General features: G+C 34.9%; 1 protein-coding gene across 3 annotated transcripts in view; it reads right to left on the reverse strand.

The window, feature by feature from the left end:
- The window catches only part of CRPPA (CDP-L-ribitol pyrophosphorylase A), a 107,624-nt gene that overhangs the window by 53,774 nt on the left and 36,606 nt on the right, over positions 1–17,244 (reverse strand). For all 3 annotated transcript variants that reach the window (XM_064411343.1, XM_064411344.1, XM_064411341.1), the window contains exons 4-5: positions 13,651–13,755; positions 6,521–6,566 (exon numbers count right to left, since the gene is read on the reverse strand). In XM_064411343.1, the coding sequence (XP_064267413.1) occupies positions 6,521–6,566; positions 13,651–13,755 (151 nt within the window). The remainder of the gene's footprint in view (positions 1–6,520; positions 6,567–13,650; positions 13,756–17,244) is intronic.

The raw sequence follows: 17,244 nt of genomic DNA on the forward strand, positions 1-17,244 counted from the left end.
CAACCAGATGGAAGTGAGAATTAAAAAAATGCATGGCCAGTTCTCACAGGATTGGAAATCAGAGGATACCACAACTGTGGGAGAAATTATCTTCCCATAGATTCACTGGGCAAAAAAGTATACTGAACATGCATCACAGTTGGCTTCTACTTAATAGAGAATAACTTTACAGTCTGAAAAATGGGAAACCATATTGAAATAATTTCTTATCAGCAGAAAGAAACTAATGGGTAGATTGAAATCAGAGCAAGAGCCACTTGAATTTAGTACTGTACACAAAGTGCAGATACAAAATAGATATACTTAATAAACCAGACTAGCATATCAGATTTCAAGAACTCAGACTCTATTGAACTAAGTAATTTAATGAAGAAGGTCAGATTGGAGCTATTACAAAAATTCACATGTGGAAGAAGGCTGTGGAATCCAAAAAGGCACCATAACTTAGGCTCAAACAGTTCTTTTTAAAATGAAGCCTGTAATCAACAGCAAGTGTCAGAAGTATTCTCACAAAAGACAGCTCAAAGGCTGCAGCTATAAAAACCCATCTCACTACTCTCTCCAGCCCTCTTAGATCTCTAATTTCCTGTAATATAAATGAGAAAGGAGAGGCAGTTACAAAAAAACAACTAAGATTTTCAGGCTGAGTTTAATAAAGAAGAGAAAAAAAAATCAAGTGTGGAAAACTGAAATTTTTTTATCCAGAAAAGAAACAAAACATTACAAGGGGAAAGTATGTTAATAAAGTAGGAGAACCTTAAAGTAATGACAATACACACATTGAAAAGATGCTGCATGCTTTTAAATGGTCAATGAAATGAGTAGAGGAAGTCTGGGAAATTATCTTTTATAAAATCATCATAGTAAAGCAACAGTTTTGTTCTAGTTGAGGTTTGAAACTCAACTGCCATTTAAATCCAAACTATTTCAAGGGGTCAAATAGATCCATATGTTAATTTAGATTGCACCTTTGCTGCATCGTGGGAAGGAAGCCTGAGCTTTCCTCCCCAAGACTGCCTGTGTCTCACTTCTGCTAAGATGATGGAGCTCTGTCACTCAGCATAGTCACGCTGAACCCAGTGAGCACAGCTGGAGTGCTGGCTCCTAACTCCAGGGATTCCACGAGCTTTGCTGCCTGCCAGTAAAACTGACTGTGTGCAGCAGTTCATTCTTGATTTTCAGAATCCTGTTTGGGTGAAGGAAATAGTCATTCCGGAGAGCCACAACACGGCCATGTCACAAAGAATTTTAATAATCAGCTAAAACAATTTTGTTTCCCATTGGACCCCTGGGTAATTGAGGCTGGAAAGGACATCAGGAGGTCTCTCATTCAAACTCCTTCTCAAAGCAGGATCACCCATGAGGTCAGGCCTGGTCACTCAGCCCCTTACTGCTCTGCCATACAATCTCTCCAGGCAACCTGTTCACTGCTTGATTGTCTGTCAGGGGTGAAAGAGGTTATTCCTTTTATCAAGTTGGAACTTCCCTTGGTTGGGTTTCTGTGTTTCCTCCTGTCCTTCCACAATGAACCACAGTTCTACTTAACTACTTTCTGTCATAATTTCCTTTTCATCTGCCCAACGCTTTTTTTAGTTGTTTTCTCACTATTACATTACATATCAAACTCTCTACCTTGCTTTGGCTTCCTCTACTTATTTAAACTTACTGTTTCCTTGGAAAATTCCTCTTGCCAACACACATCACCCATTTACTGCCAGCTTCATTCCAGCTGTACCTGATAATGGAGTAGCACTCCCTATTCACATGGATCACATTTGATCCCTTCCAACACTTTTAACATACACTCAGAGCATATTTTTTGCATTAAATAAAAAATAGTTTAAACTTTGCACTGTCAAATTTAAACATTTAATTTCCCTATCAGGAATTTTCTTCATTAAAGCTAAATTTGATACAAGATATCAGAATTTATTCCATCAAACCTATTTTTTTTCCATCAGAAAACCTAATTTTCAATTTCTTCACATCCTCCTTTGATATGCTGAAAGCTTTAGATCACATTATTATGCAGCAACACCTGCCACAGTCTTTATCCTAGGATCATGCCCAATTATAAATTAAAATGTATTCATGTTTATGGAACTACTGTAGTTAGATGATGTATTAAGCGTACTCTGATGGAAGACTTAGAAGTTTACCTTGAAGAGCATGCCACAAACAAGCAGCAATTAAAATAATACTTTGTTTGAATAAAGATAATAAATATCATATCCTAGAGAATTAATACCATAAGAAAAAATGCATGTGAATGGCAAATAGGTTTTAGCCTACAGACATAAATTTTTTTCTCTTAATTGCATATATGTGTCTACATACACTTGTTGTTGGAAACATGCTTGTACCACACCATTCTTAGTCTGCCATTATAATTCCTATTATTTTGGAAGCACATCCTAATTATCAAAATGCCTTTGAAGTTTGTAGTGAATTCCAAGTAGTAAATTAATTTATCAGAATTCCATTTGCACTTTCTACACAGCAATGGCTTGAGTGGTCTGGAAATTCAGTATGGTTTCTTCTGGCATCTTTAGAAACATTTTTGTTATGAGATGCTACTACTGTAAACATAAGAAAAATTAAATAAATACTGCCAAGCATTCATTCATGCTCAACAGAATAGCTGAAATTGTTATTTTAATAATATAGGTAACCAAAATTATGTAACCTTTTTTTTTTGTTGTTTACCCATTCCCTATGTCTCTGTAGCCACAAAAACTAAAAATCAAACTTGACACTGACCCTACCAATATTAGTACACAGGAAAGAAAGGAACATTTTGTGGTGGAAGACAAGAAAAGAGGGTTGTTTTCACCTGACAGTAGCTATTCCAAGGAGTATTCCCCACCTGCCAGTCTATTTCTTTGGTTCAGAGCTGAGAACAGCCATTTACTCATGAGCATGCTCATGAAAATGCAGCCTACCTCACATAAGATCTCTGTCCTTTGCTAAACAAGGCTTATCTCAATTTTTATATTTATAAATGGTTTCTTTACAGAACACAAGTCATAATATGTAGCTCCCAACAGCCATATATAGTTTGAAGGCATTACAATATTTTTCTCGGCACTTGCAAAAATCATCATTTTATCTACATCAACAGATACTTATTTAGCCAAATGTGAGGGCAAATTATCCAATCTGCAAATGCACGCTCTTGTGAAAAAGTAATTTATAAAGTAAGGCCCTTGAGAAAAGAAAAACAAGGAGGACAGAGAGTCAAACTGTAAGTTACAGACTTCTGAGAAGCACCATTTAAAGTTTACATGTTGGAACTAGAGTTCAAAGTTATCTACCTCGAGGGCAGTAATCCTAATGGAATTTTTTTAGGATGTTTTGTATTAGCCTGATCTTAACTACATTTCTAGATGAGTCACCCTTATTGTAAGACAATGTTTTCTTACTTCAAGACTATTAAAAATAGGCGTGTAGCACCTTGTCTGCATACTCTACAAGTTTATACCTGCTTAACTAAAGTATTAAATTTGCTTTTTATAAAAGTTATAAAAGAGAATTGAGGAAGTCAGGAAACTAAAAAGAAATGTTTTAAGAAAACAGTCTCAAAAGAAAAATAATTAATGAGTCTATTTACATCAGGGAAATGTTTCTTTGTGTTGCCTTGAATAAGAATGATATGCATGCATATAATATCTAAGGTAAAACAAATGCATGTTGGGATGTATGTTTTTCTTACTTCCACCTGAGTCAAGTTTAGCACGGGAATATTTGTTGAGTTCTTGAAGAGAACCAAAAGTTTTGATCACTAGTAAACTGCAGATGACATAAAATTTGGAACTGTAGTCACAAAATTAAATGTGTACACTCAGAAGTTTTTCATCACTACTGAACTCATCCAGAGATAAAATGTATATCCAGCACAGTAAACAGGTAACTTAATAATAAACAAATCAGCTGTGAAGACTGAAACAGCAGTGGGGAGCAGTGTGAGGCCAGAGCTCTTAGTACCCTCCCAGCCTATGCATTCAGCTTCTGGGACACGTCTAGAGGACCTTGACAGCATGCCAGGTGGCATTTAGAGATCTGGTATCTTGCAACTCCACTTGACAGTCAGGTAGGACTTCCCCCTGAGGCACTCCACATGGCACAAGAAGTGATAAGGAAGAGCACATCACTTACACAAGAGCATGTACTGATAGGGCAAGTGGGAATGGCTTCAAACTGAGATTAGATTAGATTCAGATTGGATATTAGGAAGAAATTCTTTACTGGGAGGGTAGTGAGGCACTGGAACAGGTTCACCAGAGATGTTGTGGATGCCCCATTCCTGGAAGTGTTCCGTGCCAGGTTGGATGGGGCTCTGAGCAACCCAATCTAGTGAAAGGTGCCCCTGCTGATGGCCATGGGCTTGGAAGTAGATGGTCTTTAAGGTCCTTCCCAACCCAGGCCATTCTATGATTCCATGATTCTACAGTATAGCATCACGTAGTGGGTTCTGAGCTCTCAAGAAAACCAGACACTGTGATATAGTCAATTACCCAGCTTCTAGGACAGGCCTAACTGAGCATGCCTAGGCTTGTAAGATGGTTGCCATTCTCTAAGGTGACCTGTCCTTAAAGGTTCCCATAAGTGCAGCACAACACAGCAGAATATTGCTAATAAGATTTCTTCTTCTTCTTTGATGAAAACTAACAACCATAAGACAAAATAATGCCATACAGGGATACATCAGGATGATACTCCAAAGGACAAAAATATATTCTCCCCTTAAATATGCTTTAAGTGTGGAATGAACCATGCATAAATCATCTGCCTAATATTAATTTACATGGTTCAAGTGTCCACTACCAAAATAATTCATGCTATAGTCAGTTGAAGGTCTGAGATTTTAAGCCTTTCGAAGGGCACAAAATAGATAAGGCACAACTTTCAAACTGCTGTCTTGGAGGACTAAGAGTTCCAATTCAAAACCCCATTAAAGATAATTAATTTTGTAAGATAATCCTATTATGCAGTGTCCTAATTTGCTATGAAGGATTCATTATACTATTTGCATAAGGAGCAAAGAACACGTACAGCTTTTGCTTCCTGAACTCATGCAATGCAACAAAAAGCAAATCTAAATTTCAACAATCTTAAAGTACAGATTGTCATAGAGACCACCATAATAAGACTACTGTGGTTACTGAAGCAGATATATCGCATGCTGCCACAGCAAAGGAACATTAGATAAGTAAAGGGATTAGCCTGATTGACTACTATGAATGTCTTAATTTTTACTTTAAACTACACAACTTTTTATTATAAGCAGTAGCTGAAAAAGACTGTACTGGCTTTAAGGAAAAAAAAAGGTGGTAACATGACATACATATATATATGTGTATATATATATGTATATATGTGAATATATATGTATGTGTGTATATCTGTATATATCTATATATAACTATATAACAACTAATCTTCTTTAAAGACCTATGAGATTATTGAAGCTCTTATATACACAGGAGCATGGAAATTCATTTGGATAAAGGTTAGTTTTGTTCCAAGTTTGTAATTTTTTGACCACTGAGGAAGAGTCTGGCTCCATCTTCACTGGAACCCATTGCTTGTCAGAACCAGAAATTTCCAGGCTTCCCAGTTCTACCTTTTTGATTTGTGCCCGAAAAATTCAGTTAAGTAGTTGTAACAATGCATCTAATATGAAACATTTGGCCACTGTAATAACGAGACTGAACAACTAGCCAGTCACTCTCCATGCCTTAATAGCACACAGGTTTTCCTCTGATTTTCTTAAATAGGAACTGCATTCTTTTCTCTGGAAAGCAGTTTTTAATCCAAAGAGAAGTCCCTTTCTCTTCATCAGTTTCTGAGGTTTTATCCCTCAGTTCTCAACAGGGAGTCAGGCAAGGGTCCCCTGAATCACTGCCTATCAGTGCTCAACAGCCATCTCATTATATAGTATTTGAAAATTCTTCCCTCCTACACTGTTTTTAAAGTGAGTCCACCTAGATAAAGGCTAAATCCAGTCTTAATGTTAAACAGGTATGCCACCACAAAAAAAAAAAAAAAAAAGTTAAGAAACTGTTCAACAAAATATTCATAAATTAATGAAATACCTCAATATCACATAACTGCTATATCAATTTAGGCAACAACTGCCTGTATGTAAAACAGTGAAGAACCCTAAAGAGTTAATATTTAATTTTCACTCTACTATGTAGAATAGAAAGACAAAACATATTCAGAATTGACATGCAAATGAAAGAAAAAAGAAAAGTTTATTCCTTACAAGGCCCTTCAATATTAATCTCTATTTGACTGTAATATACACAGCCTTTTATAAGGTTCTGTATTCTGAGAGAAGTAAATAAAAGTAAATATGCCTGATAGAAAGATTCCAGTAAACAAGCTAAAACAACTTGTCTAATCACATTTTATCCATCATATAACTTTTCTTAAAGACATTTCAAACTATCACATACAAAATTCTTAATTAGAATCAGGAATATGCAAACTGACAGTCACAAGGACAAACACGTACCCTTAATGATTGATTCAGCTGCATACAGATCCCGCTTGTAGGTCACCTAAAGGACAGACAAGCCTCATTAGATTTAACACAGCAGGAAGGAATGTAAAACCAATAAAACAATGCCCTGAAGGCAATTCTTTACATTTTAAACACCATAAACAAGTGATATTGTCAATTTCTTCATTTTGGTAAAATATCACTGGCAATTTATGAGAACAGAGGTAGCAGAAACTACTGGAGACTTGAGATCTAACTTAGATCTGCTTAGAACTCACTGGAAATCTAAAAGTATTTTCAATCCTTTGAAAAATCATGAAAACATGATAATGCATTTATTTTTTACACATCCATTCTACTCTAATTTAACTGCAAATAGATTAATTTTTAAGAGGATATGGGAACATAAAATTGACAGGCAGGGAGAAACCTAGTTATTGCTTTTACTAATATAGGTGCAATCTTTCAGTAGTGCAAGACCATTACTGTTAATGAGAGTCCAATTAATCGGTGGGAGTCAGTGAGACTACAAGTAAACAGCGTGAGCTTTCAGAGAATTAATAAACATCAAATTCTTCTTGAAGACATTAATCAGATCAAGTTAGATGAACAATAAGATGTTGAATATTTACTTCGTAGTTGCAAAAACACCCTTCATAACTGTTTTATACCCTCAGGATGGCTGACAGTAATAGGCTTTGCAAATAAAATAACAGAGAATTAAAGTCAGCATCTACCCAGGACATTAACAGTCTTTGCTAGCAATGTCTTCACAATGACAAGCAGTGACTTGAACTGACACGAGTATTAAATACTTGTATTTGTTTTTACTGTAAATTCATTTTATGCTAGAAAAAATTTTACTAGACTTTCTGAATATTTTTCCCTTTATTCTGAATAATTTTTTCCCTTTTTTTTAAAGGAACTGAACAGGATTCCAAAAGCTTTACTCCTGCAAGGTTAATCTTTCATCAGGATACCACTAACAGTATCAGCATCTTAGTCTCCAAGTAAGCGATTACTTGATTTTAACATAAGGATTCTTGTAACCATTTTCCTTTCAATCTCATAAATTAAGATCTGGATTATAGTCAGACACAGATGAATAACATCTCATTATTTTCCCAATGCATTATATTCTTTTAAATTAAAAACTAATTTACTTCCCTAGTTTGTCCTGAAGGAGGAGGAGCCAGAGAATTAATCTAACCTGATAAATGTTTGCAGTCTGACTTTACATAGACATTTACATTTCTACTTACTGTTGGGAAGAATCAATGTCTTCAAATTAGATTTAAGGACAGAGTGAACAACTGAGTGACTGATTTTGCTGCAAAGTTTCTAGTCACCAGATTCTAGAGGGCCTTTATACTGAACTTTCAGTAAAGTGTAACTGATTATAATCTCAAAACCTATCTCAAAACAAGACTAAAGTCTGTTAGAAATGGTCTTACACCCTAACATTTACAGTCTCTTTGAGGTGCAAAAATATTTTTAAACAGTCTGATCTAAAAGAATGGTAGGTGCAGTCTTCAAGAAAACAATACAGGAGAATAAAAAGAATAATAATAAACTTTAAAAAATATCTTCTGAATATTCTGGGACAGACATCTCTAAGTGGTTTGTTTTCTAGAGAAATAAATCAACAAAGATAATATTACATGCTTCATTTGTAATTCTTTCAAAATCTTTGTTCCTATAAGACACTTTCAGATATAAGCTCCTATAAATTTCGTGAAAATTGCAGAGTTCACAGAAAATCCTTCCAGATACCATCTGCAACCACCCCTTACCAGTCAAGGAGGGAGAGTTTCTCTACACCTCTTTCAATTTGACTAAGATGTTAAATTCAATTCCATGAATGTTCCCTATTTATAACAATTGCACAGAGTTTGAGCCCTGATTTCTCCATAGCATTCTAGATGCACTTGTAATACTAGAACATCTCTTTTCTAATTTCATATTTTTGTTTCTCTGACATACAGTATTTTGCCCATACACAGTGTAAACTTCCTGTCCTCTGGGATGCCTACACCACATTCAAAATCACTGCCACCAAGAACAATCCACAAAATATGACCTATACTTCATTTGTTTTTAAAATCACTTCTTTCTATTTGACTGCAATGAAAAGCATACTCTTTGAAGAAAATGTTTTCTAAGCAATCTTTATAAATAGGTTACTTCTCATCAATTATATTTTTATTTACAGATCCTTAAATCTTTGTCTGCAAACTTTATCAGACAATTGTTAAATACCTTAGAGACAATAACAGTTTCTGCAGAAACTGGTAAGAATTGTCTTTCGAAATATATCAATTATCTAATTTTTCATCTATTTAATAAGAACTAGTACAATTACAGTCATCCTATTTTTAATTAAGATGTCATGTAGTAACAAGTCAAACTTCTGCCAGTTGTATGTTGTATCAGCATTACCATCTTTATCAGCCAAGATTACAGACTTGTAATAGTCTTGAAGTCAATTTCACAAAATAAATAAATTCCATGTTGGCTGACATTAATTACTTTAATCCCATGACTCTTTATTGATCAAGTTTTGCCTGTAGCAGTGCACCTTTTTGTTTGGTTGATCAATATCAAACTCACAGGCTTCCAATTACTCAAATTCTCATTTTTCATGTGAAAAGATTAATTTTCATTTTGTCTTCTTGAACATACAGTGATCCAAGATTTTCAGAATTTTATTGCTGCAATCCAGAATATCACTAGGCCAAATATTAAAACTCAACACAGATACCTCACATTCACAAAATATGAAAACATTACCTGCTAATAGCAAAGGCAGAACAGTCTTACTTATTAAATAGCTCTACTTTTCTGCATAATTAACAATCTATTGTACCTTAATAAAGCCTCAAAAATCAGCAGACAAGTTTGTTTTTCTGTATGCCTTTTTTTGTAAATTGTCAGACTACTAGTTTTCACTACCTAGGAAGATGTTGTTTTAGAAGTTATTCCCCAAAATTACTTCCGTGTGATGTTTAAAAGTCTTCTTCAAACTGATTTAGTTTGATGGATGATTCAGACTTACAAAAATGTACATTAAACACACTCTTTACACAATAAATACAAGGTTATGATCACACACATACACAAATGTATTGCATTTCACTTTAATGATATTTTTCCCTTCTTATACTATGACATCGCACAGAGCTCCTTTGTATGGGATAGTTTTGTAGGATTAGAAAATATATCTGTTGGTTTTTAAAAATAGTGAGGAATTTTCACTCTGTCAACATTGTCTATAAATCTGTCTCAATTTTTAAAATGTGTAATTATACTGAATTTTTTATCTACAATACACACACATATATTAGAGTGTAACAAACACATTCTGCTAGTTAATTTTTAGACTATTTAGAATATTTAAAGTAATTTTACTTCCAAGATATCAAACACAGAGAAACTGAAAATCTGGTGTTGATAGAGGCTTTATGTTTCTTTTTTTTTTTGCCCTCCTGATCCCAAATATCTTATAATAACTCTTTAAAATATCACTTATGAATATTTATAACACTGAAGTAATTTGAAATACTTGGTTGTTTTCACTACAAATAATTATTATAATTTTGCAATTTGTTCCCAGAAAATAAAAAAAACTATCTCCTGCTTTAGCCCCAACAATGAGTTTGAAATGTTACTCTTCCTAATGTACAAGTGCTCAGATAGAATAATTAATGTTAATTCAAGAAGGTACTATATAAACACAAACATTTTTCCACACCTTTGAGTCATTTAACTGAATTCATACAAATATCTGATCTGCTCTTTAAAGATTCAAGGTCCACATAGGACGAAACTGGTTTTTAATACTCAAACTTCAGTAACTATTATTTGACTGCAATCCTTTAGCTAAGTACTCTGAAACCTCAACTGAATAATGGTTATTTATTTCAGTTCTTATTTATGTGTGTGGAATATTTCTTTGACTTGTGTTGAAAATATAACACTGGAGCCACTGACAGAATATCAGTCCTTGGCATATGAAATTTCATTTAGCTCAGCATTCAAAACCTGGCAGAAAATAATAGCAATATGTTATAAATTACAGTATTATGACAGCTAAGGAAAGAAAATTGTGTTTCTGAAAGCTGATTAGCAACCACAATAGTTCTAAATCATTTTGTAAGCAAGTACTACTTGAGAAAATTGTAGTATTCTGCATTTCATGAAACTACAGACCAAGCATGACTGTTTTTTAATGGTACTGCTCTAGGTCACCTGCCAAACACCTTAGTACAGAGTGACCAACACCAGGTGCTGTTCAAGAAGGAGCTGTATTGCTCTGTAGGCTCTAAACTGAAATGACTATTTCCTGCAGGAGCTGTAATATTTTACAGACCTTGTCATTTTTACACCTTCCACTTTCAATGTCTTTACAAGCCACAGAAAACAACAACATTTTGGCTACAAAATTAGGCAGGGCACAGGATGTGAGAACATAAATGGGTGCTCTTGCTACTGTTACACTCTGCACAACACTATCAACACTGAGATTGTGCTGGGTTGACCTTGGATGGATACCAGGTGCCCACCAAAACTGCTCAGTGATTCCCCTCTTCAAGTGGATAGGGGAGAGAAAATATAACAAAAGGCTCATGGGTCAAGATACCAGCAGGGAGAGATCATACAAACCAGACTCAACTCAGGGAAATTAGTTTAATTTAGTTTAATTTATTACCAATCAAATCAGAGTAGGATAACAAGAAATAAAAGCAGATATTAAAACTTCTTCACATCACCCCTCCCTTTTTCCCAGGCTCAATTTTACTCCCAATTTTCCCCTCCTCCTCACTGGAGAGTGGCACATGGGAATGGGAAATGGGGTTGCAGTCAGTTTATCACACAATGTCTCTGCTGCTCTTTCCTCCATAGGGAGAGGACTTCCCTTCCCACATGTTATCATTTTCCAAATGTTTATAGGCCTCTTTAAAGTCCAGTGCTACTGCAATGGATCCCACATGCTATAAAGTTTACAGCATCAGGATGTTTAACTTTTTCATAAACAGTGTTGGAGGTGACACTGACACTTTAACAAGTCCCTTTTATAACACTGAGATGTGCACAAGTCCAAGTCCAAATGAAACTGGGGACTGCTTACTGGTGCTGATAGTGGGGACAATACTAATATCTTTATTAAGAACCTAAGAAAGGAAAAATACCTTCAGAAAACTAGTAGATGATAACAAATGAACAAGTATCCATTCAATATGCTCAAGGGTCCAAGAGTATCTTAAAACCTGAAAGCCTGGATAAAGGAGCTGAGAGAAACTTTGTAGTCTATCCCAAACATAAATACAGAATCCTGCATCTGGGGCAGAACTACACTGGGCAGCAGCAGTCCATGCTGATGCTGAAACACAAAAAGCAGATTTATAGAGAAGGACCTTCTGGACAAGCTAGGGTGGGGAGCAGTGGAGATAAGGAATCCAACAGAGCTGTATCAGTATGGAAATAGTGCTTATTACAGGTAATACAGGGATTATTCCCCTGTATTTGGACCTTCAGAGAACACCCAGAGTACTGCTTTTAGCTTTGGGCTCCCCAGTATAACACGAAGAGGAACAGGAGGAAGCCAGTAGAGGGCTGCTAAGATGGTGTCAGAGAACTCGGCTTGTTCAGCCCAGATTACAGAAGATGGAAGGTGGGAAAGGGTTAATTAATGGCCATAGTGAAGAATAAATTGGACTTTTCTTGCAGAGCTTTCTTTTGGCTTTTCTTCCTCTCCAAGTCCAAAGAGGGAGTAAGGGAAATGTTGATGAAATAATATGAAAAAAAGTCTCCATACAAGGTGATACTCATTAGAATTGCTTTCCCCAGAGAGCCTGTGAAATCTCCCTTCTTGGAGATATTAAAAATTTAGCTGGACGTGGTCCTGCACTGCCTAATATAACTAACCTGGTCCCACTTTCAGCAAGGTGTAGGACCAGATGACATCTATCTATTTTATTCAGAGATAATTAATCTGTCATTCTAAGCTACATTTTTCTGCTGGACACCAGTAGTATCTACAGATAAAAAAGAACCAGAAGAACACTCCAATGAGCTAAATAAGCATTAGTGGTGTATTTTGCTACCCTTCACATAAGTACATTTGCAATATAGACAATGAAACCATCCAAAAAATTGTGTAATGTAAATATGCATGATATAATCTGTCCCTCAGAACACTAAATAGGAAAACAGACCATATGCTGTTTCAGAAAGACTATATATCCCCAACAAGACAGCAAAAGAAGTTCTGTATGCAACCAATGCACAAGTAAACTTTGCTGTTAAATTGCACAGGAAACTTGCACTGCAGATTCAGGAAATTGCCTTTCTTTTTAGGAAAGATGTGAAGATTTATGGTTATACTATTAGAAATAATGTCTCATTGGAGGAAATTTACTGTCAAAGACAGATGCAGTGATTTGAGCTGCTTCCAGCTCCTTCAATGTGGTAATGAATAAAATAAAAGAAATAAAATATAAAAAAACTTTAAAACTGCTTGACACAACAGCTACTAAAAATGAATAATGTCTCACCATCCAAATCAATGATACGCAACACTTTGAAGTTGAAGGGACATATGCCTTGGCATCTGTACACACAGCTGTTTTGTCATTCATCAGGAACCTACCAGATTACCCAACAAGGCAAATTATGTTTAAAAAATTTAATTTTTTTTTTGAAGAGGTCTTAAATATTATAGTGTCACTGAATGTAATGAACCACTCTAAAAATAAAATTGTTGATAGCCAGGTATTTGGCACGAGAAAAAAAAAGTAATGTCCTCACAGGAAAAGTGGAGGAAAATCATAAAAGAAAATTCTTAGTTTTGGAGATTACAGATTTATAGTTTTACAGATTCTCAGGTCATTCAAATACCTAGATGTTTTTCCTATTTACAGGAAAACATTGTCTTCATTGATTATCTCAAGTAACACCTGCCCAAGTCTCTCTACAATAAAAAAAAAACCCTAAAAAGAGCCCAGACAAAACCAATTCTGTAAAATGAAATAGAAAAGCCTAAATTACAATTGAAAACACATCTGAATTTTTATGACAATATGCAAATTTTATTAATTTTAAATTATATATATAGAAGTAGATATTATTATTATTATTATTACCTTCCAGAGGTCAGCTGTTCCTTCAACAAGTTTGGCATTTGTTTTACAGTATTTCAGAGCCAGATGCAAACATTCAGTTCCATAATCCAGATCATAGTCTGTACACTGTAGTAATTAAAAAAGAAAAAAGATACTAAATTAATCTTAGATACTTTTAAGCAATAACACATTTTCTTTCATTAATGAAACCTCACATCTCAACAATCCTATCCACATTAATACAGCTGTATTAGGCACATAGGTTCAGCATGGATCAGAAATAAAACCATAACAAGAAGCTTATGCCAAATTGTGGCTATTCAGCAAAGTCCTACAGAAGTAAATAAACACTTTATAAGCACAGATTAATCCAACTAGGTGCTGAAAGTACCTTGCTAAACCTTTACATTGTTAAATAAATGAATGAGAAGTTACATGTATAAAGAAAATCTTGATGGATTTGAGAGATACCTTACTAATAGACACCACTGACCTTCCAGTGACAAACCTTTAGAGTAAAGGAACAATTTAATAGATGTAGAAGCATGACTCTTCAAGTGCTGTTTTGGTTATTGCAGCATCAAAAAAGGGATGGTAGTAGCTAAGAACCTCCATATTCCTTATGTGATTCCCTCTATCTTTTTCTCCAGTTACCTGCACAGAAAATAGCATTCCCATGCTGCTACATGAGCCTTAGTGATTAAAAAAAACCCAAAAAAAACAAAACAACAAAACACCACCAGACAAAGGTTTATCTACCTTTTAGTCATCTAGAAAAGATATTATTCTCTTGACACACGCTTCCCAAGCAGTTTGGTTTCCTATTGATACTGATTGTAAGAACCTCATTAAGGAAAAACTGAGTAGGGAGAAGAATCTTCTGAGTCAAAACATAAGTAGAAAAGCAGAAACTGGGAGCTTATCAGTCAGGACTACCTCAAGATGAATTAGCCTAAGATAAGAAAGTTCTACTCTATTTTCATATTGCTAAATAACCAGTCCATCCAGAAACACAAATTCCATGTAACAAGGATAACTTAAGAAATATCTTTTGTTTAAAAAATAGAGGTATTTGAGAAGATGACAGGCTGGCTAGCCCACTATCCAGTCTCTATTTCAGAGTGACTTGTCAACAGTAAGTAAGAAAGAACAAGCCAATAATATGTTCTTACTTTCCCAGAATGCTCCCTTTGCCTCATATAAAGCTATTATTCTGGCTTCAGAAATCCCTATAATAAAAAGCCCCTGAGGGACACACTGAACCAGAAGCAACTGCCTTAACAGAACTCAGTGAATTACAGAAAAACTAAATTTACTCAATTATTTTTTTGAATAGCAGTATTTTTTAGCAACTGCAGCAGGGAGTATCTCATTCATCACTCTTTTCATCACATGCTCTGTTATTCTGACAGAAAAACCACCTTCTCAACCCTTCAAAATACTCCACCACATCTCTTCTCACATCTTTCCATAGATAAAGAGATCAATATCTATTCATCATTTCATGTGTGGAAACTACTTTAAAACTTTGATCAACCCTTTTGCCCTCCATTTATCTACACTCACCTATGAGTTTTATCATCATATCCTTCTACAAACCTTCTGAGTTAGTCCTCATCTCTATTGTGCAGAAGAAAATGCACACCTCCACTTCCTGTTTCAAATCATTTATGAACAAAATAATTGCAGAGGTCTCAGTACAGACCATCATGAAACTCCAGTCGTGATTTACTGCAATGAAAATTGGTCATGCACTTGACCTTGTTTCTTATCTTTTAACAAATAATCTACTCTGGGAAGTCCTTTCTCTTATCCCAAATCTTTAAATTTCCTTCAAGAGTCCTTAGTAAAAGCTTCTGTGAAACATCTTATTAATGCACTTAGGTTGTTATCACCTCAATCAACCTCAAACAAGATGCCAGTAAAGTCCTTAAAGAATGACAATTAGCTCTGCAGTACATAACCTTTCCTTTACAAGCAATTCCACTGTGTCAAATTTAACCATGTGTCTAGAAATTCATGTTTCAAAGATACTGTGCTCAGTAATTTCCAGTTCCCTCCAGGATTCAAGAAATCAAAATTGTCAGGCATGTAAAAATGTCAGTGGATTAAAGAACCAAAAGAGAGTACTGAAATAAAACCTGCCATTATTTTTATTAACTTCCTGAAGAAGTTGATTAAAACAGACGAAGAAAATGTTTTGTTTCTATTCTTGTTTTATAATGTATCAGTGAAATTAAATGAATTCATTGGCATTACATACCTGAATTGCAATACTCATACAGACAGACATCCTAGGAGAAAACATAGCTATCACTTTTACATTATTTAAAACAGTGAATTCTGTCATTTTTGTTTGCCAGCCAACACAGAAAATTATTTAAATGTTCTTGTTCTTTACAGTTTTTTAGCTTGAGTTACAAAACAAAATGGACACGAGCACAGAGTAACTTAAAAAGAAAAACGTTTCAAAAAACCACTTTGGAACATTCTTAAATTAAGCAGAAATTAAAATAAACAGGATACAAAAAAGGCCAATAAAGAAGATAAAGGAATAGGGAAGTCTATCTCCAAAATACATATAAAAGCAGTGATCCCTCAAGTAAAGAAGTAGAGAGATAAAGTGCCAGTAAAACCAAATGGCCTAGTAACTTTCAATTCCAAATATTTATTACCAAAATGTTTCCTTCTTTCATTTTGTTTTAATTGAAAATTTTCTGGTAGAACTCAAACAATTTTCCACTAATGTGAATAACATACAGATTAAAAAAACCCATATGTTTTTATTTTTGTTTCAGGATGGAAGAGAAAATTTCAGAAATAAATTTAGCTGTGAAAAAATGTATTGAAATATAACATTTTTAAATATATGGGTAATTACAGTAACTAGGACAAAACTAAGCAATTCCAACTTTTTAGCAAGGTATTAATCACAGAAAATTAGTAGGGAGTGGAGAAGTTCCATAAATGGGCTAAGGCATCTTGAGAGTATTGCTTCTTTCAAGGGATGAAATATGACACAAAGCAAAGTAATAATTAAAAACACATTTTACTAACACTTGTATACCATGACATTTACCACTCTAATTATCTGTAATTGTTTCAACTTAAACATATTGTCAGAGTGTACTGTTCTCCAAGTCTGATACACTGATGTCAGAAGAGAACAATGAAATGAAGTAGCAGCACAAGGCCAGCTGTTTATATACCATTTCATGCTAAACATCTTCACATGTGAAATCTTAAATCCATATTTAAAGTGTAGAATTCAAAAGCTTCTATACTGCCCTAAGAAATTCAGTTAACAAATTAAGCATTATTAGAGAGCACCTATAAAAAAGTCCTGCATCAAGCACAGCATCGTCAGCCAGTCAAGGGCAGGGATTGTCCTGCTCTGCTCTGCACTGGGGCAGCCTCAGCTCGAGTGGTGGGGCAGTGTTAGGGCACCTCAACATAAAAATGACACTAAACTATGAAAGAGTGTCCAAAGGAGGGCAACAAAGATGCTGAAGGGCCTTGAGGGGAAGCTGAGGGCACTTGGTCTGTTCAGCCTGGAGGAGACTGAAGGGAGATCTCACTGCAGTTACAACTTCTTTATATGAGAAGCAGAGGGCA

This window comes from Passer domesticus, chromosome 1, assembly GCF_036417665.1.
Source record: "Passer domesticus isolate bPasDom1 chromosome 1, bPasDom1.hap1, whole genome shotgun sequence".
Lineage (NCBI taxonomy): Eukaryota > Metazoa > Chordata > Aves > Passeriformes > Passeridae > Passer > Passer domesticus.